Raw genomic sequence first — 27,611 nt, 5'->3', positions numbered from 1 at the left:
TTGGGCAAATGACAATGACGTCGAAATAGACCACCTTTTGTAGCTGTCAGTAGAAACCTACAACACCTTTCCGGGGGATTCTTCATCTGGTCAGCGGAGGACAGAAAACCTCACCGGGAGCATGGCTTCTTACAGCAACCAGGTAGCTAGCTAGCTAGCTGGCTATCATTAGCCTCCAAAACAACTCGTGCAGTCTCTTATTTTTGGACTTCAGATCGCTCTTTGATTCTGCACCATTTTGACCAAAGCTAACGCCACACAATAATTAAATTTTGGTCAGTTGTGTGTTGTTATTTTAAACATTTGGCCTGTCGTGTCATTGAACTGCTGAAGTACTAAAAAGTGCTTGCTAATGCCCCCCCTAAGCCTCATTGGAATACCACCAGCATGGTAACGTGAGCTAACAGGCCCCAGGTCCTTCCATTCAAATGAACCAGCAGTACTTTCCGTCGCAGTTCTTGGGGCGATGACAACCGCTTTTAATTAAACGACACGAAAACTTGCTCAAACAAATGTTCGTGATACTTCGAAGTTATATTCCACAAATGTCATGTAATATTTCTTAGAGAAAAGTGACCGAAAACTGCTGCGTGTATGCATGGCCCACCTGCTCAGTGCTGCCACAGGCCTGCTGCCATATCTTATTTTTATAACTACCAGTAAGTTATTGGTTTTCTCGGGGTAGTCAGAAAGCATAATAACGGTCTAGTGGAATATTTTGCATGCGATCACTTGGCGTTTATAAGTGTTTCTGGAGCGGTGTAACGTTTTCGTGCTGCTCGTTTAGCTTCTAGTATGCTAACTGTTTTGCACAGGTGGTGTGCTTAGACTTTGCGGTCTGTCCGCTAGCTAGTTAGCTAAATACACATTCGACAGTGTGGGCCTTCGTTGATAGCGAAGAGTTACTTGATATGGAAACAATGAGGATCAGGGTTGAGCGTGCACGCTGCTTACAGAGCCACCGTCCACGTGACTGAGCTTGGATTGGAGGTAACCTAACAAGTTTGGTGTTATTTCTGGAAAAGCTAGCTGTCATGTTGGAAGGCCCATTTTGAGGTCTAGTTTTACATGAAGAAACATGCCAGGTCTCTAGTCTACTAGTAAGAGACTCAATTAAAGTTTAGAGAAGAAAAAGCTCATATAGTAAAAATTAATCAGAAATGGAGTCAAGTGAAGTGTTCAGTTCTAACTTTTTTTCAGGAAACGGAACCTGGCTAACCACTGTAGTAAGGGAAATCTGCTGTACTAAAGTAATTCTGCATGCTTTCAACTTTCTTCCTGGCTTCCAAATTGAGCGTTTCTATTGGTTCACTCTTTATTAAAGTGAAAGTTTCAGGGGAAAGCCGGCTGAACATCCCCCCCCCCTTTTTTTTTTTTAAATTTACATGTCAATATTTGGTGAAATAAATTCTCATAACTGAACTGACTGATACAGAGTTGCATAGTATTTTTTTGGTTTTTGTTAGTATGAATAGCATAGAGTGAATAGTAATGCATGGAAGCTTTCACAAACACTCTAAATTAGTGTTTTCCAGACTGTGCTCCACAGCAACGGTAACCCAGCAGATCTGGAGCATCATCAACTATTTCATTGGGTCTGCTTTCCTCTGTTTGTCACCACTTTTACTCTGTTACAAAACCCCTCATTTTAATAGCCATCCCTCTGTAAAGTAGTCACAGAAGGCAGGCGACTGAAAGGTTTGCTGTTGATTTATTGCTGAGTAAAAATACTAACACTGGGGCTAAAATTGGTCGATAAACAGGTGAGGCAGTAAAAGACATATGAGCACCAGAAGGGACATCGGTCTTCTGAGTAGAAGTTTAGCAAACAGGTAATTCTGGAAATGCTTATCAATTCTTCTGCACTGGGAGATAAAGGCAGATAGTGTTCTGCTTGTGGTAAGTCATCTTGTTAATGCATAATCTACCAAATGTGACACTTCAAATTAACATACCATTATTGCTCCTTTATTGTAGCTTATTGGCAAAGTTGAACCCTAGTTTGAAAACTAGTTAAAGTATTTCAGTGATTATATTTTATTTTTTGGGGTGGTAATTTTATTTGGGATTGTATTGGTTTTTGGTTTAGTTTAATAACCTCTAAGATTTAAAAAAGAGACATTTAAATTACATGAATATTTAAACCTTTTATTCCGATAGTCCTGTTATGATAGTCTGTCAAAAAAGTGTATTTTACCACTGTCAATGTAGACATCTGAGTCAAGGTTTTCTAAAGTTGTCTTGACCACAAAAAGCCTTACATCTCTGCTGAAATACCATCATTAACCTTAAGCTGTAGTTCAGGGGTATAGGCACGGTAGCATTTATTGCTTGTGTAAGTACGACATGTTATAACACCATAAAGATCTTTACACAGTGATGGCTATTTTTCATTTCTGAACACGGGAGCTGTATTTATCTCCTCTCCTTGTATCAGCAAGGCTGTGTAACCAATGGCCTTCCCTTTAGATCTTACTCATTGACTGTTAGAGATTAAAAAAAGCTGTAAAGAAGTTTAAGTATAAACCACATCAGCTTTGTTACTGAGGGATTCTAGTAGTTTGATCCCTGTTTTGAAATTGGCATGTGTCCCATTATAGATGTGAAAACTGAAAACACAAAGAAACACAAAGAAATCCATGATTGGGAAACAGGAAATTGTAAATTAATCCAATTTAAAGAAAAACAAAAAGAAAATGCCAGCTGTGAAGATTAGTTATCAGAGTAACTTTACTTTTATCAACAACTATTGGCCGATCTACATGATTATGTGACATAGTGATAGCAGAGGGCCGTTTATCAGCAAATTATTTAGTCCACTGTTATTAGTTCAATTGAGACTAAAGATTAGAAACTCTTCTCAATGTGACACATTAAAAATGTAGCAGCATCAAACTTTAAGCATCCTAAAAATGAATGTAAAAATAAATCTGCACCTTAAAAACATTTATCACTCAGTGAGTTTAGCTGCCATTAATCTGGAACTTGTCCTTGGGATGATTAATATCGGGGGCCCACAGGATTAAATTGTTCTTCTAGTATCATTGTTTCATCTTCCAATGGGAATCAGAATGTTCAAATAAGTCCTCATATTAATTAAAAGGGAATATGTGCCTGTGTTATGGCTTAGTCTGCTGAATCAATTTTCTGATACAGCAAAATTGAAAGTGTTCGCACATTTATGAGCAGTTGCTTTTGGCTGAGAGCAGACGAAATGGAAATGATTGTAACGCCGTTATTTGTCCCAATTTTTAATAATTTTAATGGTTTGTAATTGTTGCCACCCTTTTACTACATCACACTACCAGGCAGGCACAGGCATGCTTGGCAAACTCATTGAAAAACTAGTCTGACCTTATTTGTACTGGCACTGCAGCATTTTTATGTTCAGCCAAGTTGCCCATTAATAACTCCGCAGATCAGTTTAGGTAAACAAGCCTGTGCTTAGAATAAAACAAGATTGTTTGCGCGACATCAGTTTTAGAATTGTCGTAGTACATATCTGTATATTTCACAGCACTGACATAATTTTAAATTTGTGAACCACACTATCGCTAATAGTCAGTCACCAATAGTGAAACTCACTAAAGTCTATAAATCACCTTATCTTTCTAGTCTTATTCTTACTTATGACTACTTATTCTTCTTACTTCTTATTCTTGGCTCTTTCTTGTTTGTGTGATGTCGTCATTAAATTGTGCTAAAATCATACAGATGGCTAATTTGTTGTAATCCGCAGTCCAAACAATCAGCAAGGGAAGCTTAGTGTGGTACGTGTGGCATGCCTGCAGAAAGGAGCAAAGGGACATTCTTTCTGTTGTGATTGTATTAGCCATCCTGAGGCCGCTGGATCATTGCTGGCTGTTTGTCGCTTGTAGTGCCATTTCAGCAATGTGGGCCCTCGCGTGGGGCCTCGTTTGCAAAAAGTTATATATGCTTGAGCTGCAGTTTCTTTTCTCTGTGACTACCCTTTCACGTTCCACTGTTTATTGCACCGAAAAGATTAACAGCATGGCTAGTGAGTCCATTTTACCTTTTTTAAGTTGTGCATGTGGGCCCTTCAGTGGCTCAGTGTTTTTTTTTTTTTTTTTTTTTTTTTTCCTTTCAAGGTATAACGCACAATTATAGTTGATGTCGTGGTGATTCTGTGGAAAATTAATTAATAACACTGTAAGCAACATCAGAAAACAGCAGTGTAGTAAAAACATGACAAATAATGTCGGTTTTTATACAGTCTGCCTAAACGTCATCAGAGGGTGCATGACGAAGCGCTGCGTGAAGATTTTTAAGCGTTCTAATTCATTTTGCCTGCATCCACTACACATAATATGAACCCCTACTACCATAGACCTGGCTTCATTTGAAGCTGGTTGTAGTGTGTGCAATGAGTAATATTGTAGTTTGATTGTTTTTGGCTAATCTAATAAAACGAGTTAACTTTGAAGTCTTAATTTCAAGTTCATATATGCAGCTTTCCATAAGTGCTGGTCTGCTGGCTGAGCAGCTGACTACTCATTTAAGTCTAGCTGGTTGCTTTATTAAAATTTCAAAATAATAAACTTCTAACAGTTTTAATTTTGCAATGCATATATACATTTTTTGATACCTGAAATATCAACTTCAAAAACAATTCGAAGATGATCATAGATTTTATGTTAGTGCCACCTCCTCGTGTCCTGTGTGTGTGCGCTTGACTGATGAATGTTTAATGGCATGTAGCGTCTTGAACTGATGGAACCTACCTCACTACAAGTGTTAATTTGGTAAACACGGGTGACACAAGTTGTTGATTATAACAAGGTCTGTCGGTCAGTCTGAGAGGTAAGGATGGGAATCAAGAACCAGTTTTCTACAAAAACTGGTTCCCAGCAGTCAATTTCCTTGAAATTGTTAGTCTGCTTGCCTATCAATAGTGCTTATCCATTCTTGCACTCGCACTACAATCGGCTGATTTCAGTTTGTGTGTTATAGATGCAAAATAGCGATGGTAGTGACTTTCAAAATGGAGCCGGTGAAAATGGAATGACAATTGATAAATGAATCGATTGATAAGTGATATTGATAACGGAATCGGAATGGCTAAATTCTCATCAGTTCATATGCCGTCAGTGATGGATTCTTTCCTCTGCTCTCTGTTTCACCATGTCTGTGTGTGTCAAAGCAGAAGCAACTAACTCAGCTACACTAATAAGTAAAGTGAAGATACCATTATATAAGGGGAGTGGGTGGTATAGGTGGAAAAGTAGGTAAAATATGTTTAATTCAAATCCCAGTAATCTTGTGTCACCTCAAAGCTACACATGTGTTAAAAGCAGTCCGTGAAGTTACATCAGAGGCCTGCTTTGGCTTGGTTTAAGTACAACAATGCTTTTTATAATGCCTAACGGTTAACACAAAGCATTCTTTTGAATGCTTTGTGTTAACCTTTAACAAACTGACAAACCTACTTCACCTAGATAAAACAGGTCTAGATTCAGAGCTGTTTGTGCTCATGGTTTATGTATAACACTGCATGACTCATCAGTTTGCACAGGTTAGCATTGTAAATTGAATGAGTGATGAAGGACTGCTGTATGTGTCCCAATACCTAGATTCTGAAATGACGGCACCTTATGACTGCATTCCAGTTATGAGGTTGAATGACCTGTCTACAGTGAACACTGCTTAAAAATGTTCCCCATGATTTTATATTTTATACTAATGAATAATCTGAAAGTTCTTGATTGTTTTTAACTTTTTATTTTATTTTATAGTGTATTTTATTCCATTGTCTTTCCTTTTCAGTTAATGGTTGTATTAATTTTGTTCCCACAGTACATCTTTGGGGAATTCAGCCCTGATGAGATCAATCAGTTTTTTGTGACTCCACGATGTTATGTTGAGGTAAGCAGATTGGTCCAGAAAAAGCAGTAGCGGTCATTATTCCATTAATAAGTCATTATTAAATTAAAGAGAAAGAATTAAATTTATTTTTTGAGTAGTCGTGTTGGCCTCGTCAGGATATCCTCTCAATGGAAACAGCAAGGTTCCTGGAGAAATATAATTCAAATAAATTTGCTTATCAGCCCTAATAGTCCAAAATCAGGGCTTCAGGATTACTGAAATTGACCATTGAGCCAAAATGCATATATCTGGTAAATGGTAATTCTACACTTGACAATGGTCTTAAGATATCAGTCATGTCTATTTTAAGTATTACTTTTGTGGTTACCTGCTGGGTCTTTATCACAACTTATATTTTCTCTCTCTTTGCAGCTTCCTCCGTTCAATGACAAAGTCCAGTGTGTCACTCAGTCTTCTGGTATGTACTTCTTACATAAGCTAATTTCCTATATTTTATTTTTTTAATTATTCAAAATACATCAAAATACTCTAAAGTAGACATGGGCTGACTGTTCTCCTGCTCTTAGTTGGCATCAAGTTGTTTTTCAGAGCAGGACTAAATGTATGGCTGAAGCCCAGGTATAGCTGATCTGGCTGGCCTTGCAGGAAGATGCTTTTCCTGTCATTTATTTGTATTTTTTTTATACATTTGTGCAATATTGTTTGAAACGGTTTATAAATTCCACTAAATCTTGACCCTCCCCACCACCTTTTTTTTCTTTTTCTTTTTTTTGCCCACCAAAATCAAAAATGTTAGAGCAGCCACCTTTCTTTCAAATAGTACCTATATGCACATGACAATTGCCTTACCTTGATTTGTATTGATTATTTAGGATCTTACTGCACTCCTGCTGTACCTTTTATTATGGAGTCTATGGGACTGCAGGTTTGCGGTGAGTTGAGGAGTCTGATACCCTCTTGTACGTTTGCTGTAAAACTGAAAATCCAGGTTTCAAAAACTGGTGGCTTTCTAAACTTTTTGCCTGTATTCTTTCTCTTGCCTGTTGGTAAAACCTATATAGCTTTGCATGCTTAAGGTACTGCGAAGTATCTTATCTTTTCTTGCATATAATACATTTTCACTACTGTAGGTCTCCGTTACAATAAAATTGAATTGCATTTTAATGACTTACCAATCACGGCTTATTTACTAAGGGCATAGAGATGATTTTATGCGGTTGCTAACATGTGTGTACATGTTTATTCTTAAGTTGAGGTTTCACTGCTGAATGCATTTTACAGTAATGAAGTGCAATTTCAGTAACACTAACACTAACAGATTCCTCTCATCTCAGTAGAGGGAGTACCTTGTGTTTCAGTGCCCTCTTACCTTCTGCAGGGGATCAGAGATTACATTTGGTTGGCCAATCAGCTGTGTCATGATGACTTGGATGATTTTTTTCTTTCATATTTGCACTTGCTAATGTTTCACCTTTGCACTTTGCACCTCTCGCTGCATAATAACTTACAGTTCAAACTGCTGTGTGACACATTTTGTCCAAAAATTAACTTATAAAAACTGATGTATTTGTTTTACATTGTTCTGTATTGCTGAAGTTTCCAACACTTAAAAATGCTGTTAAAAATATTCAGGAAGTAAGGATTATTGATGCGTGTCTGCAGTCAGTTAAGCCAGACTTCCTTTCTATTGACTACCTTTGGTTATCAACCGTATTGTATCCCTTTGTAATCTTTTTTTAATGTGATTTTAGACACTTGTTAAATCGCATGTCATTGCCTAAATAAAAAACAAACAAACAAAAACATTTTAATTAAATCTTCAAGAATGATTGAGAAAAATGGTATCTCAAATTGTCAGCAAAATAAACTTGGCTTATAATAAACCATTAGTTAAAACTATTGATTGTCAACTTGACATTAAATGTTTTTTTTGTAGCAGTTTAACTTGAATAGTTTCAACAGAATATTGATAACATCTGGCCACTGACCACACAGGATTGTGCCAAAAATGTTTTTTATTTATTTATTTTTAGTTTATTGGGGTTTTTTTTCCCCTTCAAATCAGAATCATAAGTAAGTGAAAGAAGTTTTATCCATAAGACTATATTGTCCTTCCCAGACCCAATTTTAAGTGTTGAATCACCCCACTTCTGGAATTTATGTGAGACCAGAAGGAATTTGGTTTGGATTGGACAGCAGTAGTTGTCAAAAATAGGTCTAGAAGAATTTCTTTTTGTTGGTATCTTTGATCCTGTCAGAGCTCCCACGACCCCTTGAGTAACAGTTTGCTTGTTCAGGAAAAAGGATTTTATGTGACGTTCTGCAGCAAAGTCAGATACCACAGCCTGGTTTTAATATGTAGGAATTAATCTAAACAGTGCTCTGTATTTCTAATTGACTGAAATATTATCTGCAGGAGAAGACTATCAGCACATTGAGTTTGGTGTTGACGAGGTGATGGATTCCAAGGCTGTTGGGGGCAACGATCCTTTATACAAGGTGTCGAGTACCCTAAACCCACAGGCTCCTGAGTTCATCCTGGGCTGCCAGCCGGCCCAGAAAGCTCAACAGACGGCTTCTCCAGCAGCTGATGTCCCTGACGGGGCACACTTCAACTCACTGGACGGACCTGACTCGGAGGCCTCAGCCCTGGACAATCACCAGCCGTGCCCGGACATGGACGGACTCCCTGGCAGCCTGGGACAGAGAGAGCGAAAGAAAAAGAAAAAACGACCGCCTGGGTACTACAATTACCTGGAACCGTCAACTGGCAGCAACAGCAGCAGCACCAGTACAGCGGATGGGACACCTGTGACAGCACTGGTGAACGGACATGCACTCAGTGGCCCACACCACAGTACTGAGGATGTGGACAGTAAGGCATTGTCAGGGGCTGAACTTTCCACCCCGGGACCCGCCTCCACAGCAACACCAACAGCTGCTGTGGCAGCAGCCAAGTGTGCCCCCACATCCACTGCCAATCAGAGGACTAGTGATAGCCCTGATGACTCTTCTTTGGACTTAGCAAGTGGAGCTGCCTCTTTATCAGATGGCAACAATGCCACTTCCCCCTGTTCATCCTCCTCTCAAAGCAGAGGGATGACAGAGGGACCAAGGACTGCAGATCAGCAGCCAGATCATTTGGCTCCACAGAGCCCTGAACTTTCAGATACTCCACATAGCCCCCTCTCCAAATCACCTCTTCCTACTTCAGCTGCTGTCATCTCTGTCATCACTTCCATTACGACTACTGAACTAGAGGGAGGAGAGATGGCAGACAATGGGGTGGCAAATGGGCTAGCAGAGTCTACCACTCCTGTCAGTGTAGATGGACACAAAGAGGACATTGAGAGTGGGGACCAGGTTCAGCAGGTCATCCCAGAGTCAGCTGCCCAGTCAGTAGTGACAGAGCAGGCACATTCACCTGCCACTCCAGCTGCACCTACTGCTAATCTTCCGAAATCCTGGGCTAGCCTCTTTCACAATTCCAAGCCTCTACCTGGTGGCCCTCAGGCATTTGTGGAGGTAAAGAATGTTGTGGAAGCAGTATCTCCCTCTGTCGCTGTGCCAGAGCAGCCTGAGAAAGTTGGGGAAGTAAAAGAAGGCCCTGTCCATGTATCTGAGGATCCTATGGCCCCTAAACTTGCAGGTATTTTATAAAGAAGCTGATAATTTACCTTCTAAAAACATTCCACTATTACTACTTTTTAATTTGGTGTAAGTTTATAACTTATTTTTTTGCAAAAAGTATATTCTGCGAAATTCAATCCATCCCACTTGGTGGCAGTGTTGAGGTGATTGTACTGTTCATACTTGCATATCTAACAGAATAAGCTTTTAAAATTGGGATCACTGGAAAGAGTAGGGTATATTTTAAAAAAGAGATACATTTTTGCAGCTCATTATACTGATGGTATGGTAAGTTTGAGATGCACAGATTTCTCACTGACAGCTTACTTTAAAGAGAAGTTAAGGGACAGTTGCATTCATTTTCAAGAAATGACCACTAGATGGTGGTGCTACATGCAGGATGGCTATCCGATTTTATTTATTGTTTAAATCATTCCAGTTATTCCTATCAGAGCTGCAGTATGGGTATAAATGATCAACTGCAAGGAGCTGAGATGTGACACCTCATGAATACTTTGTTTTTTTTACTTAAGGAAATGAGATAATGATTCAAGATGAGTCACAGCCTCAGATTTCACACAGTGAAACAGCATCTTGAAATGTGTTATTGATCGGAACAGTCTGATTTTACAAGCTGGTAGACAGAATGAAAAATGCAAAATATTGTGTTGTTTCTTGTCCTCAAATCGTATTCAGTGTTTTGCTCTTAACAGTGGTGTGCTGATTGTTTTCTGGGGAGATGAACCTAATTACACTACATTTTGTGGTTGTTGTCACAGAAGGTTACGGGAACTTACCAGGCTTAATTAGTTTGTCCTCTCTGACACTGGTTTGAGGTAGAATTTAAACACAATCCTGTGAAAGTTCACATATTCAACACACTGTCTCTCTTCTAAGGTACCCTTCAGATATTATGTCTCCCTTCAGATAAAACTTTCTCATTTCGCGTAGCGTGACAGCGATCAATCTTTGCCATTTTTTTAGGGAGTAGTTATTCTAGAAGTGTGCAGAAGTACACACAATGCAAGTATGGCACATCATAGCAAAGAAGGTAGGCTATAATTATTAATGCATTTACTGTAAGATGGAAATGTATACTCGCTGTTGAGTAGCGGGCATGTTGGTTTCTAAGCACGTTAATTTAAATGTGTTTATTTGATGGTGTTTAGTCTTGAACTTAAACAACCAGACTAGCTTGAAATACACCAGTTTGGAGCCACAGACTAGCTGTTTGTATATATAAAAGTGATTGATTGAAATGGACCAAAAAGAAAAAATAATCTATCAATGTATATATATTCTTTAGCACTGCAGCAAACTATCTTTTTTTTCTGCCTTTTCTTTATATGCAAGTTTCTTGGATACTTCACACTTGTGTGCATATCACTGTTCAAAAGTAGTTAGAGGTTGGTAAAATCAGAAAAGTAGACCATAATCAGACATGAAACAGTGTCCATTTCTACACTGTAAATATGTATATATTGGAAAAATATAATACCCATAGGAAAAAGCTGTTAAAGGGTTGCTGTCTGTGACTGACATGATAAATGAGATGCGATTAACTGACATTTAGTTTTAATTGTAACTTAAAAGTGAGCTCAGTGGTTTGACTTGTTATGAAAATGGAGACAATACCAATTTGTAAAGAAGTAACAATGATTGTACTTATGATTTATTTGTTCTGTCTAAATGTGCATTTGCCTCTGTTCCTTTAGTCTCAGCCAAATTGATGTTTTTTGTTCTTATTTGTGTGAAACTATGAAACTATTCCCACGTTACCATGGAAGCTGTCTTTTTGAATGACAGTCTTCCTTCCTAGGCGTGGTACAGCAAGACCTTGGTCTTATTCATTCAGTCTCTTATGCTGTTGCCATTTGAGGCAGGAATAGACGAAGAAACAATTGTTTTGATTTATCGCTATGACACATACTTTTTTCATTGTCACAGCTGTGCGAAGCTACCTGTTTAAGAATGTTGTGTTTTCTTTGAATCCCCAGAACTTATTGAGAATGTGAAGTTGATACATAAACCAGTGTCTTTGCAGCCGAGAGGACTGATCAACAAGGGAAACTGGTGCTATATCAACGCTGTATCCTTTTCATGCTTCATATTTTATTGTTCTTTTGATTTTAACTACTTGGTTGTTAGTTTCTTGATGTTACATTGTTATTAAGCCAAATGGCCCAAGTCTCAGGGCACGTGTGTCACTGTAAAAATATTACTTGGTTGTAACGTTGTTTCAAAACCTTTATAGGGCCTGCTCGTTTGATGGCATTTAGATTGCTAACAACTTAGTTATTTTGAGGTATATCTGGTTCATTTGATATCTTAACATCAGTCGCGTGTAAATGTGATAAGATATTGCTGACAACAATGCTGTGATTTTGGTGTCTGTTTCTTTGTTTAGTGTTGGGATTTTTTTTCTCTCAAACTGGTGGGAAATTTGAGACTTTTCCCACGTGTATTTTAACTAATTGAATGCAAAAGACGTCTCAATTTTAAGACTTTTAAAGACCACCGGGGATTTCCTCAGTTTAAAACTTAATCACACATTTGCATCAAATGCAGATATCTTTAAGTAGCTTGTCATAATACCTTTCCTACACATCATTTTTCATCTTGACTCTGAACACACAGACTCTACAGGCCCTGATTGCCTGCCCTCCCATGTATCACCTGATGAAGTCCATTCCTCTGCACAATGAAACGCAGAGACCATGCACCTCCACACCCATGATAGACAACTTGTAAGTAGCATTTCTACAAGTTTATATCTTTTTATTAAAAAGCATCAGCCATACAGACATCGCAGTTGTTTGTGTCTCTCAGTGTAAGACTGGTGAACGAGTTCAACAATATGCCCGTGCCATCTAAAGCCAAACAGCAGGGTAAGATATTAACACAGCATGCCCAAAGATATTTGCGTCATTTCCTGTTGGCGTCACTGATGATTTAAGATTCCTAACTGTGTTTACAGCTGTTGGAGATAAGGTCACAAAAGACATCCGACCTGGTGCACCTTTTGAACCAACTTACATTTACAAACTCCTCACTCTCATCAAATCAAGTCTTTCTGAGAAGGTAAACCACGGTGTCAGCTTTATATAAACACTGCAAATCAGCATGTAAGGGTGTTTTTGTTTTTAAATAACAGTTTAAATGTACTTCTTGTGGGACAGACAGTGCCCACGGGAGGTTTTGTTGTATTTAAGAAACATCTTAGCAGGACATAACTTATTTCCTATTTAACATTCAACCTGCTGATTCAAGTCTGAATCGGTTTTAATTAAGAAAAGAACTCTGATGCACTGTAGGAGATGGTTATCTTCGATATTTAATGAGGCTTCCTTTCATCCTGCCTCTTACTGTGTGCATGCTTTCTTTCTGTTTACCTCAGTGAATGAGTTTGCTTTTTTTTTTTTTTTTTTTTTTTTTTAATGTCTGCAAGATTTTTATTTGACTTTAGGCATTCTTTGAAGAGTTAATGTGGCTGATGTCCTTATGCTTTAATCTCAGGGTCGACAAGAGGACGCGGAGGAGTATCTTGGGTTCACGCTCAATGGATTGCATGAGGAGATGCTAGCATTGAAGAAACTAATCTCGCCTCAGGAAGAGAGTAAGTAACTTGTCTATGAATAGCATATGCCAGGTTAAGTCTAAGCATGCTTTGCCCTTTTTTGCTTATGTTATCTTTAGAGTAACTTCCCTAGTGTTGGCCTAAATTAATTCTAAATAGAAACAAAAAGCTAGTATTGCAGCATATTAAATCATTTCCCTCTTTTCCTTTTTCTATTTTTTTTTTTATTATAAGCTGAAATCATTTTAATTGACTCTTGCCAAAATGGAAAAATGGCTCAGAGGGAAACTTCACATCCAGCTTGGTCTGGGCAGAGCTGCTGCTACTGAGAGCCTGAAGTGCCTGAGTGAAGCTGTGGACATATTCTCATGCCTTCATCATTAGACCAAACATTATAACAATTCTGATAACTTTACAACCAAAGGCCAAAGGACTGCTAGCTAAGCTTTGACATGGAAATTGTTCCAGAGTTTACAGTAAACCCTTTTGGCCGTTTTTACAAAACGCAGCCAAAGCAAAGGCTTATTTAATGTGTTGTTAGTTTGCTGGCAGCCACCCATATGCGGGGGTGTTTTTCACAGGTATTGTGGAGCTCTTCCCATCACAGAATGAATTAATGACTGTTGATATAGCACTTTTATTTATTTTTATTTTGAAAGGAGCACTGGCAATTGTCCAGCAAATGAGAATCTACTCAAATGAGAGCCAATCAATCCAAAACTTATAGCCCTGTAGTTCAGAATGGAAGATATTTGTACTTATCTCAGTTAAGACGGCTCAGTTTTAGAAGAGATTTTGCTTTCATGCACTTTAAAGATCAAATAGCTGTTCTTCAGAGTGGTTTACATTTATTTATGTTTTTTTTAACAGAAGCTCTCACACCTAATGGGCCAGAGTCCGAGCCAGGTGTGGAGGAGGATGGTGCTGATAAGGAGGAGGAAGGTAGTGAGGATGAGTGGGAGCAAGTGGGTCCCCGAAACAAGACTTCAATCACTCGCCAAGCTGACTTTGTCCGCACACCCATAACTGATATCTTTGGTGGACACATCAGGTACATGCCAGATTGCTGTGAAACCCTCTGTATAGGAAGAAGTTCTGATTAAACTTAATAATGTTGCATTGTCTTGCTTCCTGTTATACACCAATCAAAAATTTGTATCGGCTCCATCTACGAGTCCTCAGCTGGTTACTGGGTTAAAGATTTTGACCTCGTTTCATGGTGACATCACAAATTAGTCATCCACCCCCAGTTTTTTCCAGCTCTTCTCCAGCACGCACCACAGCACTTCAGAATGGCAGCCCATGTGGGTCAGTGCGGTCAAAAGTCTCGACAGCATGACGTGGGGCAACCATCCACAAACAAAGGTCTTAACTTTCAGACAAATTGCAAAGTTAAGAATCTGCGGCTGTTGCCTGACTAAATAATATGTTCTGCGAGGTTCTGGTCTGGCACGGTGATGGTGTATGCTGGTTGCACAGTGTTTTAAATGTCCTTAAGGATTTTTTTCTCCGAAATGGTTGTGAGAGAAACTGAATATAGGCATGTGTTTACAGAGTGGTGGGTATGCCCACAGAGCTTGGCTATAACCCATCTACTCCTTTTAAACCGCTGTTCAGAGAAATTGGTTTGACTTGGGGAATTACAGCAGTAATCATTAGTAGATTATCATCTTTCTTGAATTTAAAGGTTTAATTAAATGACTTGCATGATTATAGTGAAAGCTGTAAACTGCAAAACAAACTGAATCCCTCTGAGTAGTTTTAACAGGAATTTCAGAAAGTGGTTAGAAAGTGCATCATAATGTATTTGAGCTGATTGTGTTATGTTGTATGTTTTGACTACTGAGAGGTAATATTATTAAAAATCTTGCTGGTATTGGTTTACAGTTCTAACAACTGGCTGTTTTGCTTCTTTCTTAGATCGGTGGTGTATCAGCAAAACTCTAAAGAGTCGGCCACTCTGCAGCCATTCTTTACCCTGCAGCTGGACATCCAGTCAGACAAGATCCGCACTGTCCAGGAAGCTCTCGAAACCTTGGTGGCTCGAGAGTCAGTCCAGGGCTACACTTCTAAAACCAAGCAAGAGGTATTAGAAAAGTAAACTTTGATGACATGTTTCAGTTCAGATCGGTGTTGCGTTGCAGTTTTGTGATCTCGAATTCCATTTTTTTCCCCTTTCTTTTTTTTCTTAATGTTTTTTCTGACTTTAACAGATCACACAAAATAACGTGATTTTGTGTAGTAATTTATTTTTGGAATTGATGTTTAGATGAAGAGTGATGTTGGGTACACACTGTAGAACACAACATCACTGATTTCATCACACATATTGTAATCATTGCCTTGAACCATGGTATAGACCCAACAACAACTAAAGGAGGAGGAAAACTTCAGGGATCGGTGCAACAGTGCTGTGTTAGAACATCAGGCTAGAAGAACTGGTGCAGGAACATCTGCTCCACAGCTGTATAATAAGCATTTTTTGGGGGGGGGGGGGGGATCTTACGTTGGTCTTTTTGTCCTGAAATGTTACTTTGGTACTTCTAAAAGCCAGAGAATATAAAAACACTAGTTGCTGCTTTGAATGTCTTAGCTGATTTTATTTCCAGCAAAATGTTAAAGCCTTGCTTTGTGTTCACTTTTTTTGACAAATTTTATTTCTACAGTTAGTTTTGTAACTGTGAAACTGTATTATTTAATGTGCATGGTAAATTCTGCGACTGCTCACTGTTCTCGCTGTTGCTTTCAGATTGAGATAAGCCGAAGGGTTACTCTAGAAGAGCTGCCCCCTGTGCTGGTGCTCCATCTCAAGAGATTTGTTTTTGAAAAGTCTGGAGGCTGCCAGAAACTGACAAAGAATATTGATTACCCCGTTGACTTGGAAATCAGCAAAGGTATGGCTCGATCAACACTCCACTGAGGTGTCAGTGTCATTGCAAGGCCTTTAATTCGATTTACCTAGTCTATATATGTGTCAGTGTTATACTTGGTTCATGAACAGCCCACAGTGCCTTTAAGAGTTGATCCAGATAATTGGTGTGCACCATAACAAAGCAGACTGGCAAAAGTTGAGAAGTGTATATTGTTTTTGTTTTTTGTTTCAAGCTTTTCGAATTAATGTTAAAAAAATGTGGTTTTTAAAGTGATATTGAATTTAATACTGTGCTGTAGTCAAATATGCCACAAGTGAATGTGATAAAATTGAGCTTACAGCTGCAGTTTATACCATCAAATTATGACATTTCAACTTCTTGATTTGACAGAAATTGTGCAAACTCAGATGTGTTTCCAAGTGACTCTTCAGACCTCACTGCTTGTTAATTACAGCAACATCAGCATGATTTTCATTAAAGGCTGTCAAATTTCACATTGCAACAGTAAAACATGGTGCAGAACGTTCTGTGTTTTTTAGTCCTGGTTTAAGCAGTCATTAAAAACATCATGGTCTAATTAGTGGATTTTCTTTCAGATCTTTTGTCCTCTGGAGTGCGAAGCAAAGTTGTGAAAGGCCAAAGAACTTACAGGCTCTTTGCAGGTTTGTGTTTTGTTAATTTGGGCCATATTGTTTTTATATCTGCTGCATAATGTTGTAATTAAGCTTTATTTTATACTCTGTTGTCACTCTGGGAGTTAGTAATTCGTTGTGATGCGATTCCACTGACCACAAAATAACAATGCTGCCAAGGGTGAAAAAAGATTGCTGTTCTGTCTTGTTGAACCTCAGCTGGTTCTTTCATTTCACGCCAGGAAATTATTTTGGATAGTAATACAAAAAACACAAACATCACTCAGCTCAAGCAAAAGCCACATTAAACATCCTGTTTTATTTTCAAGTGTTGAGCAATATACAAAATATGAAAAATGCACAAACAACTGTCAATAACAAGCTCGAGCTTGGAATGGTTTGAGTTCTGCTTTATCCCTAATATGTCAGAGAAATAGATTTAGTGATTAGGATATCAGGAACATAGTCATGTTAAAAAAATTCAAAGGTCATATCAGGGAACAAAGTCATCTTCCTTAGCGGGTTTTAAAATTGGGTAAATACAGCCTCAACAACATAATTTCACACAGTGTCATTTTTTTAGTTAATTAAAGTCAAGCCAAAAATGCAGGAGTGAAGCTTAAATACATCTTTACTGCTTTCAAAGGAATTAAGAGGGTAAATAGCAGCCAGGTGCAACTGATCATTGGCAACACCTCAGTAAAAGCAGACATTTTGGCAGTTTGCTGGTCTGCAGCATTCAGGCGCGTGTTTGTAAAATACCACAATCTTGGGAGTGGGTGTTCCAACGAATTCACCCCAAGGCCTGGCTGGGTATTTCTCAGAAACTGCAGGTTACCCAAGAGTTAAATCATTTGTAGTTAGCATGTTAAAACTGAACAAGTATGACTGGTTTGGAAGGTTTGCCAACAGAACGCCTCTTCTCTCTATAAAGAGCGTGGCAGAACAGCTTAGGTTTGCAAAGTTGCATCTGAACAAACCACAACACCTCTGGAACAATGTCCTTTGGACAGATGAGACCAAATTAGAGATGTTTGACCACAATGCACGGCACCACGTCACTGAGTGGACCAAGAACTGATTCCTGTGTCTTCCAAAGTATTCTAGAATCAAATGTTAGGCCATCTGACAACCAGAGGACTCCTAGATTAGGCGATGCAACAGGATAATGTTCCCAACCACAGCAGCAAATCTACAATAATGACTGAAAAATAAGAGAATCGGTGTTCTAGTGTTCCAGTCAAAGAACAGGCCTGAACCCCATTGAAATGTTGTGTGATGTGACCTTGAGAGCTGTGCATAAATGAATGCCCGCAAACCTAAATGAACCAAAGCAAACACAATTCCCAACCATGTGAGAGAATGAAGCTGACACATAAAGCTGCTTATGCATTTTTGGTTTATTTATTCTTAAATATATGAGGAGACATTGTAATATGTACTGTAGGTATAGTGTATTCTTTACGCTACACCAATGTGCTGATCACCTGATCTTTACTGGCTTGCTTTTACTTAAGAATTGCTGGCACTACAGTGCCCAACATTGAGGTCATGGATGAGTAATACCTTAAATAAAATTTTCCACTTTTCTCCAACTTCACCAGTTGTGTATCACCATGGAAACAGTGCGACAGGCGGTCATTACACCACGGATGTCTTCCACATCGGTCTTAACGGCTGGCTGCGCATTGACGACCAGACAGTGAAGGTCATCAACCAGTACCAGGTGGTGAAGCAGACTGCAGAGCGCACCGCCTACCTGCTGTACTACCGTCGCGTCGACCTGCTGTAGACACACACGCACATCCCAACGTACATGCAAGATACCCTGAATATATTCACAAACACACACAGAACATGCATCCTCAATGCACTCGTTGACAGTACATCTACACACGACACAGACACACAAAACTAATGAACAGGAACACTGCCTAACTTGTTCTCTTGCAAGATTTTCCTCTTCTTCCCTCCTGTCCCCGCTTTCCTGAGAACCAGCTTTTCCAACACCTTTTTCCTCGTCTCCTTTTTTTCTTCTCCTTTTCTTAAGAAGAGAGGCAAGCTGCATTCACAAAGATTTCCCTGTGACTGCTCTCTTCTCTGTGCACCACTGCTGTGTTTTGAGTTCCTCTTTTTTTGATTTATTTTTAAAGCAGCAAGGAAGGACTGTTGAATAGGCAGATTGGGGTTGCAGGTTAGGACCTGAGACTCACCTCTGACTGAGCCCACAGCTCGGCTCAAACAGTGGACTCACTCATGCAAGAAAAACTATCCACCACGGGCTGCAAATGGACTATCAGTGTTTGCCTTTTTAGTTAAGGGGGAACTGTCGGCCTAGTGAATTTGCAGCAGTTTAAAAGCCTGTTAATTGCCCTCGTGCATTGAAAAGGCCCAGCACCAGCATTATCACAAGTCTCTCCTCCCAAGGCCAGGTTTCTTCTTTGCCACCACCACAACCACCACCAACTCCTTCTCCTCCGTTTTGTCACTTTTATGATGCTTTTTAAGTCTACTGGAGCCATCAAAAACATCGGGGGGCGGGAAGTGAGTTGGGAATGGGAACTGAACGTTTTTGTTGTTTTTGAGGTCCTTCTTATGTTATTCGGGTTTAGATTTAGGGGGTAAAAGAAAAAATATCTACAAAATATTAATGAGCTTTAGAACTTAACAAGCTTCTGTGCACAAAATATAAACTGATTGATTACAAGTACAGTAAAATGCATAATTTACCAATATTTAGATTCAAATGTAAAGGAAAAAAGTCTAAGGTCTAGCTGACTGAATGCCTGTTTGGGTTCTGAAGGAATGTGCCTGTTTTTTTTTGTTTTGTTTTGTTCTTTTAAGACTCAGTTCTTACACTGGAGAAGTGGCAGCCAGTTAAGACAGATCCCACTGCAAACCCCACCCTTGTACATTTTCTTCTCCTATCATGATTTTTAATTGTTTGTCTTTTCTTATGTAAAGGTTCCATCTGTGTACTGGTGGCTTATCAGTGTAGTTTTGAGCCACACCATCTTCCTTAACCCCCAACTCAGCAGAAAGCAGGGGGGCTGCCTTAGGTTCATTGTGTGACGTTTTTCCACTCAGTGTACGAGTCTAACCCTAATCAGGCAGCGACTGCAAGTCTAATGTAGGTGAAGAGTAAAGGGAATGTACCTGACACCTGTGTATTTACTCTTTTGTGGCTCCGTGGCTCCTCACAGTGGAGGGAGGAAAACTGAGTGTTGCGGGGAAGTTGGACAACATCTGTGCTAAGCTCTGCATAAAGACCCCAGGCATGCACATAAAAGGAGCTAGTGTTTGCTTTTGTTGAAGATGATTTTATTTTCTGTTGATGATTTCACTTATTGTGATGATTTTTGTTTATGTCACTAAAAAAAATGTTAGGTTTATTTCTTTTCTGTTTTTCTTCGTCATTGATCATTTATCGGATGTCCTAATGCTCTTGCTCCCTTCAGAACAATATGCTTGCATTTAAGTTGGTTTGAAAAGAAATTACAGCGGCTAAAGCACAACAAATAAAATTGAACTAGTTCTTTGCTTGAATTTTATTTCAATTTATGTCATGGGTTTTTTTTTTTGTTTGTTTGTTTTGCTCAAGGCCCATTTTATTCCAACCACCATTGTCAGTATCTCAGTATTAACACAGCAGCACAAGTATTTTCACATGATTTTATACAATAAGAACTGGGGACATAGGCGAGATAGTGGTTAACCATTTCCCTGCCTCTGATCAAAGAAAAGCTGCAGTGTAATGACATTTATTTTCTTTTATTTTAAGAGCTTTGTGTGAATTTAATAAGTCTCTTGAAATGGGAATCAATGAGAAAGTTGGTTCCTATCTTTAAATTAAAGTTTAGTAACATAGTAACATTTTTCAAAATTACACACTAGATTTAAAGTATTTTAGCATCGTTACGTGGTGAAAATATTGATTAAAGTTCCTTGTAGGTTTTCAAATCAGAAGCCTTCCCCACGTGAAACCAAAGGTCAACATTATATATAGGCCCTACAGCCTACCATTCACTTTATATCCTACCATTTTTCATTCAGTCTCGTTGCCATTTGTCATCACAGTCCGCTGATCGTCACACACAGGGAATGGCATGCTGCTTAGATAGTCAGTACATCCTAAAATCTGGTTCAGTCTTGCCGCTGGCTTCGTAGTCATTTCTGCACACATTGTGACATTGTTGATTTGCATTCTTTCTTTTCCCTTTTTAAAGAATGTTTGGATGATGGGACTTTAGAACAGATGGCTTATGCTTTCAGTTGTATAGTTTTTATCTCGGGTCTCAGATGGCTGGTCAGGAAATGTGCTGGTGAAATGCTTCAATGATGTCTTTCTTTCAGTATGTGCTCCTAACTCTAATGTCTGCTGGGAACTGTTGGGATATTATTGACATAAAAAAAAATCTATACTGTCTTTTAATTTCAAGCCTCCAGCATCTATTTTGTTTATTGTTCAAATAAAGGATTGTGCAAAAAGCAGTTTGCTAATCAAGTGTAGTCTAAAGACTACCTGGCTTCATTATCTGCTGAAAACCTTTGCAGCCTCTACTCCGCGGCCTGGCTTACAGAAACATGTGCACAATAAACTGAAACAACAAACAAACCCAAAATGATCCACAGAGTCTTGGTCTACCACACATGCTTTAATTGGTCTCTTGTTTCTGTATGTCAACATGTACTATGTGTAGTATTTGTAGTATGTTATATCTCCCCCTCCTGTGGTCTCACTGGCAGCCTCAGTGCTCTTTAAGGCCATGGCTGCTCTCGCCTCCGTTTGGTTTAATGGGAAGCAGACCTATCATTGAAAAATTTGCAGTGTAAGGGTTTTCTGCCCTTTAGTGTTCTTTACTATTTATTCCTTTCTTACTATAGCTCACTCCTCTACTGCAATGTGGCTTTACTGTGAAATTTACAGTGGAGTGTAGTATTTTTCTTGTTAACGTTAGAAGGCTACTTTAAGATCTTCCCTATTATAGCCTGAAAAGAAAATGTCACGTTGGAACATCTACAGACAGACCACCTTTACTAACAAAGAGGCTCTCTCAACTGTTTCAGGAATGATGTCGTGGCCTGCTCCTACCTATGGTTTGTTTTTGTTTTTTGATTTTAAAACTAGGGCCTATTTTTCAACAGCAAGTATTGCACCATTCACTACCAGATCTTAAGTGCAAGAATGCATGGAACTGGTTCAGCACCACATGTTATTTTCTGTAATGTGAGAATATTGTTGGGCCAAGGTGACGGAAGCAACAGGAATTAGTGATTATTCTGAGTCTCTTTAGGCAACAAAGTCAAACCACATGTAGTGGAGCAGTTGAGTTTTACCACACAAACAACTAAACTGTTAACTACAGCGAGGCACATGTTTTGGTAGACAGAAGAACCATTTAAACACTTCAAGCTGCAAACACTACAGGACACGTGGTACTACTGCTACTTTCAGCTACTCCCTTTTAAGGGTTATCACAGCAGATCATCTGCCTCCATCCTGCACTACAACCATGAACCTTCTCTTAAGTCTTCCTCTTTAACTGCTGCCTGGCAGCTCCATCTTCAACATGCTTAGTTCAATATATCCCCACTCTGCACACACCCAGACCAACTTGACCTTGCTTTTTTGTCCCTAAATATCTCATCTTGAGCTGTCCCTCTGATGTACTCATTTGTAATCTGGTCTGTCTTCATTTCAGCCACCTTCCCCTCTGAACTGTATGTCATAGCAGGTCCTTTGTAAGTCTCCCCATTCTCTCTTGCCATCTTTCTGTCACAAGTCACCCTTGACACTTTTCTCCACCTGCTGCACAATAGCTGCACTGCTTTCCTCACCTCTCTGCCCTTTGGTTCGGATAGTTGACCCCGGGTATGTAAACTCATGCGCTATCACTCCCTACATTCCTACCTCTACATTGAACCCTTCTGTCACTGCTACTGCACACCTTACCATTGTCTGTTTCTTGTACATGCACCACCATCGCATACTCTGTCACTCCTGACTCCCTCATGCAGCACCACAGTTCGTCTCTTGGCACCTTATCACATGCTTTCTTTAGATCCAGAGAGATGGTGCAACTCCTGACCCACCTCTATGCTTCTGCATTAATGCGGGCGATCGTGGCTCAAGAGTTGGGCTCTTGTAATCGGAAGGTTGCCGGTTCGAGCCCCGGCTCCGACAGTCTCGGTCGTTGTGTCCTTGGGCAAGACACTTCACCCGTTGCCTACTGGTGGTGGTCAGAGGGCCCGGTGGCCTCGCCTCTGTCAGTGCGCCCCAGGGTGGCTGTGGCTACACTGTAGCTTGCCATCATCAGTGTGTGAATGGGTGGATGATTGTGTATAGTGTAAAGCGCTATACAAATACAGACCATTTACCATAATGCTCTCAAAGCAAACGTTACATCTGTAGTGCTCTTTCTCAGCATAAAGCCATAGTGCTGCTTGCTGATCGTCACCTCTTCTTAACCCATCTTCAACAACTTTCCTGTCTTCATGTTATAACTCAAACGCTATCCATCTGTAGTTACTAAAGCCCTGCACATCACTCTTGTTCTTGAAAATCGATTCCACTAAAGGTCTTGCCTCGGGTGTCAGGTCACGTTCCAAGATTGTATTAAATATTATGGTAAAAAACAGTACTCTGCCCTCTCTCCTGGACATCTCTGTGTATCTGCAGGTACAGTGATCATGGCCATGAATGTCATGGTAATTTTGGGCTTTTAATTAATTAATTTTTTAATGACTCTTTTTCCACTTTGGATCGATTATATAGCATAAATCTTTAACTACATAAAAAAAGGCTTTAATCTATTTTGATTCTTATATACATTGTGGTAAAACGATTCAAATCCACCTCTAAACCTCCTGGCATTGCTTCCCTTCCACCTGGTCTCCTGCTCACACAGTATATCTATCTTCCAGTCATAGTTCCTCTTAAAGTTCCCACTCTCACCTCCACACTCCTGCTTTTCCTTCTTTCTAGCTGCCTCTGAATACACCTTCTGCCTCTCCTCTTCTATTGACTTTGGCAAACAATAGCACAGTTTTGAGTGGCACCCTGTTGGCCAACAGCACTGGGTTATTAACCCAGGCCCAGACCGATCACATTTTTGATGATTCCCGTGTTTGATTTGGCAAGGATTTTATGCTAGATGCCCTCCCTGATGCAACCCTTCCCATTCACCCGGAGCAGCACTAAGAGTATACTGGCTTGTGGCCCCCTGTGGCTGGGTTTATATAAAAGTTAACAAGGATCATAATAATACACTTAAAGGTCCAGCTGCCATTTCTCAAATGCCTTGGGTGCAAGCTGCAATTTGCAATGCAAGATTAGTTTCTTACTGTTCAGAATGTGCACTTAAGGATATCCATGACTTCAAAATGTAAGAGCACAATGCTCTGTGACTCCATTATTAAAAGCCCCGCCGAGGGTCACACTGGGCTCTTCAAGGAGACTCTGACTTTTTCCCTTTAATATTTACCTCCAGACTGTCGCTTATCTACTTTTCTGATATGATTAAATCTGTTGTCAAGAATCAAAAATCTCTTTAAAAGCTTCAAATTGGCCAGTTTGTATTTCCTGATAGACTCTCACAGGTCAGTTTGTTAGTTAGCTGCACGTGTAGAATCAGTCAATAACATGACAGCAGCTCACTGCATTTAGACATCTAGACAAGGTCAAGATGACCTACTGAAGTTCAGTGGATTTATGTCTGCATTAAATCAATGCCATAGATTGTAACTGCACCCTTCTAAAACCCTGTACTATAACCTTATGTGTGCCTCCATCCAGTTGGTGGTTGGTTTCCTGTCTTGTATTAACATTTCAGGCTAGTTGTGGTGGTGTCATAGCGTGGCACAGTTTGGCTCCTTCAGTATCAAATGAGCATCATTCTGATACCATACCCAATCTGAGTATGCTGGCCCTATAGTGCATCCATCTTTTGATGCCTACTTCCAGCAGGATACTGTGCCATATAACAAAGCTTGAATCATGGTAAATGGTAAACGGCCTGTATTTGTATATTGCTTTACTAGTCCCTAAGGACCCCAAAGCGCTATAGGCATCTCACACTTCCTGAATATCCTATTCAAATGACCTCCACTGTTACCAGCTCTTAGTCCAGTAGAGCACCTTTGTGATGTGGTGGAATGGGAGATTGACATCATGTCATATGATTTTATTCCACAAAGAAGAAATGCAGTTCTGGAGGCAGAAAAGACTACAACCTGGTAGTCGGAAAGTGTAACTAATGACCTGCCAAGTGAGTGTATAGTACACATTTGGGACACAGGTAAAAACAACACTGTGCTTCTGCTCTTACTCTAATGTTTATTTGAAATTTAGTAACCTTGAACGAGGTACATGGCATCCTTCAATAAAGATGTTACAAACCTCTAAAGCTTCAGTAAAAAGGCTTCTCCGCACCTAATTCCTGTGTTAGTGCTTACAGTTTACTAATCTTTCCCTCAGTACTTGTGATTTTATGCATTTCCTGTTCCATTACAATCCACCCACTGGCTAGTTTTTATAATCGGCCCCGTGTACCATATGGTTTCTTCATTCACTCTCCCCCAGTTTTTCCTCCTCTTTTACTGCTTCGTGTTTAGAGGTTCACTTGCTCTCAGTTCCCTTCTCAGGAAGGTAAACAACATGGCAACCAGAATTTCAAGGATGTCTGTCCAAACAAACTGTCCTGTCACAGTTGTATGTCACGGATGGTGGTTCTTCCTTGATCTTTACAAAAAGGAAACTTGTTTTCCACCCGCTAATGCTTATATACTACCCAAGTAAACAAGAAGGGGATGTTTGAGTTGTGCAATCCTTCTGTTGTCTTCAACTGAGACTAATGCAGAGTTGAGAGTTTCCAGTTTCCATTTGGCCCGGAATGAATAATATATATCAAGGTTAATGGACCCGTGTAATGAATAACATTTCTGAGAAGTAAGTTATTGTACCTCAACATCTGTAACAAGTCATCAAGGATGGGTTATCTATATCATTACTCTGTCAACAAGTGGCTACAGCACACAACATAGATAAATCCCAAAGGAGTCCCGCTGACTAAATGTAAAACAGAAAAGTACAAATCTGTTAAGCCATTAGGTTTATCTGAAGTATCTGTGCATAAAGAGTTCAAGGAGAGTGACGGTGGCACCATAAAGACAAAAGAAGGGGAGCAGTTTTAAAACAATCTGAAATATACAAATCACAAAGCTCTTGTCCTAAATATTTTAGCCATTAATGTATTCAATGCCTCTGCTCTGCAACGGCACACAAAACAAGTGTTACAAAGCCAGATGGCATTATCCTTACTCCTATCACACGGGCATACAGCTGTGTTATTAGTTTAAAGTCTGGAGTAGTAAGCAGCAAAATATTTGTTAAATAAAACACTCGAATGTATCAGAGATCACACAACCAGAAACTGCTCATCCTCATCTGCTGAGATAAGTATATTTGACACATTAAAGGGGAAACACTTGCCTGTTCTTAGATAATAAGAAATCTGGATACTATTAAATGTTACCTCATATTTACACCGATTGTGATCAAAACCACAATAAGATTCAAATCCGGAATACCAACGATGATAATATCATGAAATCTTATGCAACATGATCGAATATTCACGCTTATTCCCGGCACATGGATGGATTTATGTTTGACTAATCAGTCCGTAACGATTAGTCAGCAAGGTCAAGAACTGAATGAGGTCAGAGCTATTGTGTCATTTTACTGACCTTATCTGCTCGATGCAGCTTGTATTTATATAATTCTATTTTATAGTTCCTTAAAAATGAATAAATGTATTTATTTTCAAAATCTGGATCACAATTCTCTCGAAGCAAGATTTTCCTCATTGAAAACTGGTCTGACGTCCTGTGTAAATATGAAACGTCTCTTACATTTTGTCAGAGAATACTTTATTAGTAATGAAGTTCATCAAGCATGAGCATCACTAAAAGCATCTCTGCAGGGTATGATGGCCAGACTTCCTGTTAAACATGTATTTAAGAAAACAAAAGAAAGCAATAATAAGAAGAAGTTCAGAGCCTGTGCTGGCAGAGACCGTGTGGGAAGAGAATTTGTCTGGGGATTTAGTTTGCTGGCATGCCCTCTGAGTGCCACGCTCTTGTACGTATCTGGTATATTTCAGAATAAAAATCAAGTATACGATGGAATAAAATCTAAACTATTTGGGTCATAACACAGCTAGAACACTGCAGGGTCAGTAAGGCGATATGGCAGCATCATACCATGAAGCCGCTTTTCAGGGCAGATGATTCGTGTTTTCTCATGCAAGCTCGCAAAGCCTCCTTCCTTCCTCTTCATTCTCATCCAAATGACGCAAATTATAGGAAGTGCTTTTTTACAGATAAAACCTTCTTAAAAGCTCTACCCTTTGATGTGGCTGCAATTCAGATGAAGCTGATATGTTTCCTACAATTGGCCTTCAGGCCTCCATCTGATCTGGCTGAGATGGTTTTACATGTTCATGTTAAACTGACAATCCAAGACGATGCCATTCAGATTTTACAATCACAAGAAATTACAGATCCTAAATGGGTTGTAAATAATTTATTTTTAAATTATGAGTCCCCACATGTAAGTGCAAGTCAGGATGTAGGACGGCATTCATACTTGCACTTGATAGCCATTGTTAGTTATAAACAGTTTGACCTAAAATAGTGTTTTTTCACCAACAAGGTGATTTCCAGATACATGTTAGCTGAAAATCTGGCATATCCTTGGCGTTCTGTGCCATGAAAAAAATGAGGAAACTGTCAAGTAGAGGACACAAGAAGGGTCTAAAGATTTATCTGGCTCGTCATGATTTGGTGCTCTGTTTTTGCCAATATTGCTCGGGATCTTGTCAAAACTGATGTAATTATAAACACAGAAAAGTAACATAAGATTTTGTTCAACATGTAAAACCATCTGGATTGTATCTGATTGACAGTGGTTTAATTTTTGAGTATGGCAATGATCCCAAGAACACTGCCACTGCAGTAAAAACATAGATGGATAGAAAAACACACATGGATCAC

General features: G+C 39.4%; 1 protein-coding gene across 2 annotated transcripts; it reads left to right on the top strand.

Moving 5' to 3' along the window:
* The first annotated feature begins 1 nt into the window (after position 1).
* On the top strand, positions 2–21,178 carry usp10 (ubiquitin specific peptidase 10). Of its 2 annotated transcripts, XM_026168543.2 has the most exons (15): positions 2–142; positions 5,815–5,883; positions 6,256–6,301; positions 6,717–6,776; positions 8,261–9,493; positions 11,472–11,563; positions 12,112–12,221; positions 12,304–12,362; positions 12,452–12,555; positions 12,991–13,090; positions 13,922–14,102; positions 14,972–15,137; positions 15,801–15,945; positions 16,521–16,586; positions 18,161–21,178. In XM_026168543.2, the coding sequence occupies exons 1-15, from the start codon at positions 122–124 to the stop codon at positions 18,346–18,348; spliced, it is 2,640 nt and encodes an 879-aa protein (XP_026024328.1). In that variant the 5' UTR covers positions 2–121; the 3' UTR covers positions 18,349–21,178. The 2 variants fall into 2 exon arrangements, with proteins under 2 accessions (XP_026024328.1, XP_026024335.1); XM_026168550.2 differs by lacking the exon at positions 6,717–6,776.
* The last annotated feature ends 6,433 nt before the right edge of the window (positions 21,179–27,611 follow it).

This window comes from Astatotilapia calliptera, chromosome 1 (assembly GCF_964374335.1).
Source record: "Astatotilapia calliptera chromosome 1, fAstCal68.1, whole genome shotgun sequence".
In the NCBI taxonomy this organism is placed as follows: domain Eukaryota; kingdom Metazoa; phylum Chordata; class Actinopteri; order Cichliformes; family Cichlidae; genus Astatotilapia; species Astatotilapia calliptera.
Note: the sequence above shows the minus strand (reverse complement) of the source record. Positions and strands in the feature narration are given on the sequence as shown.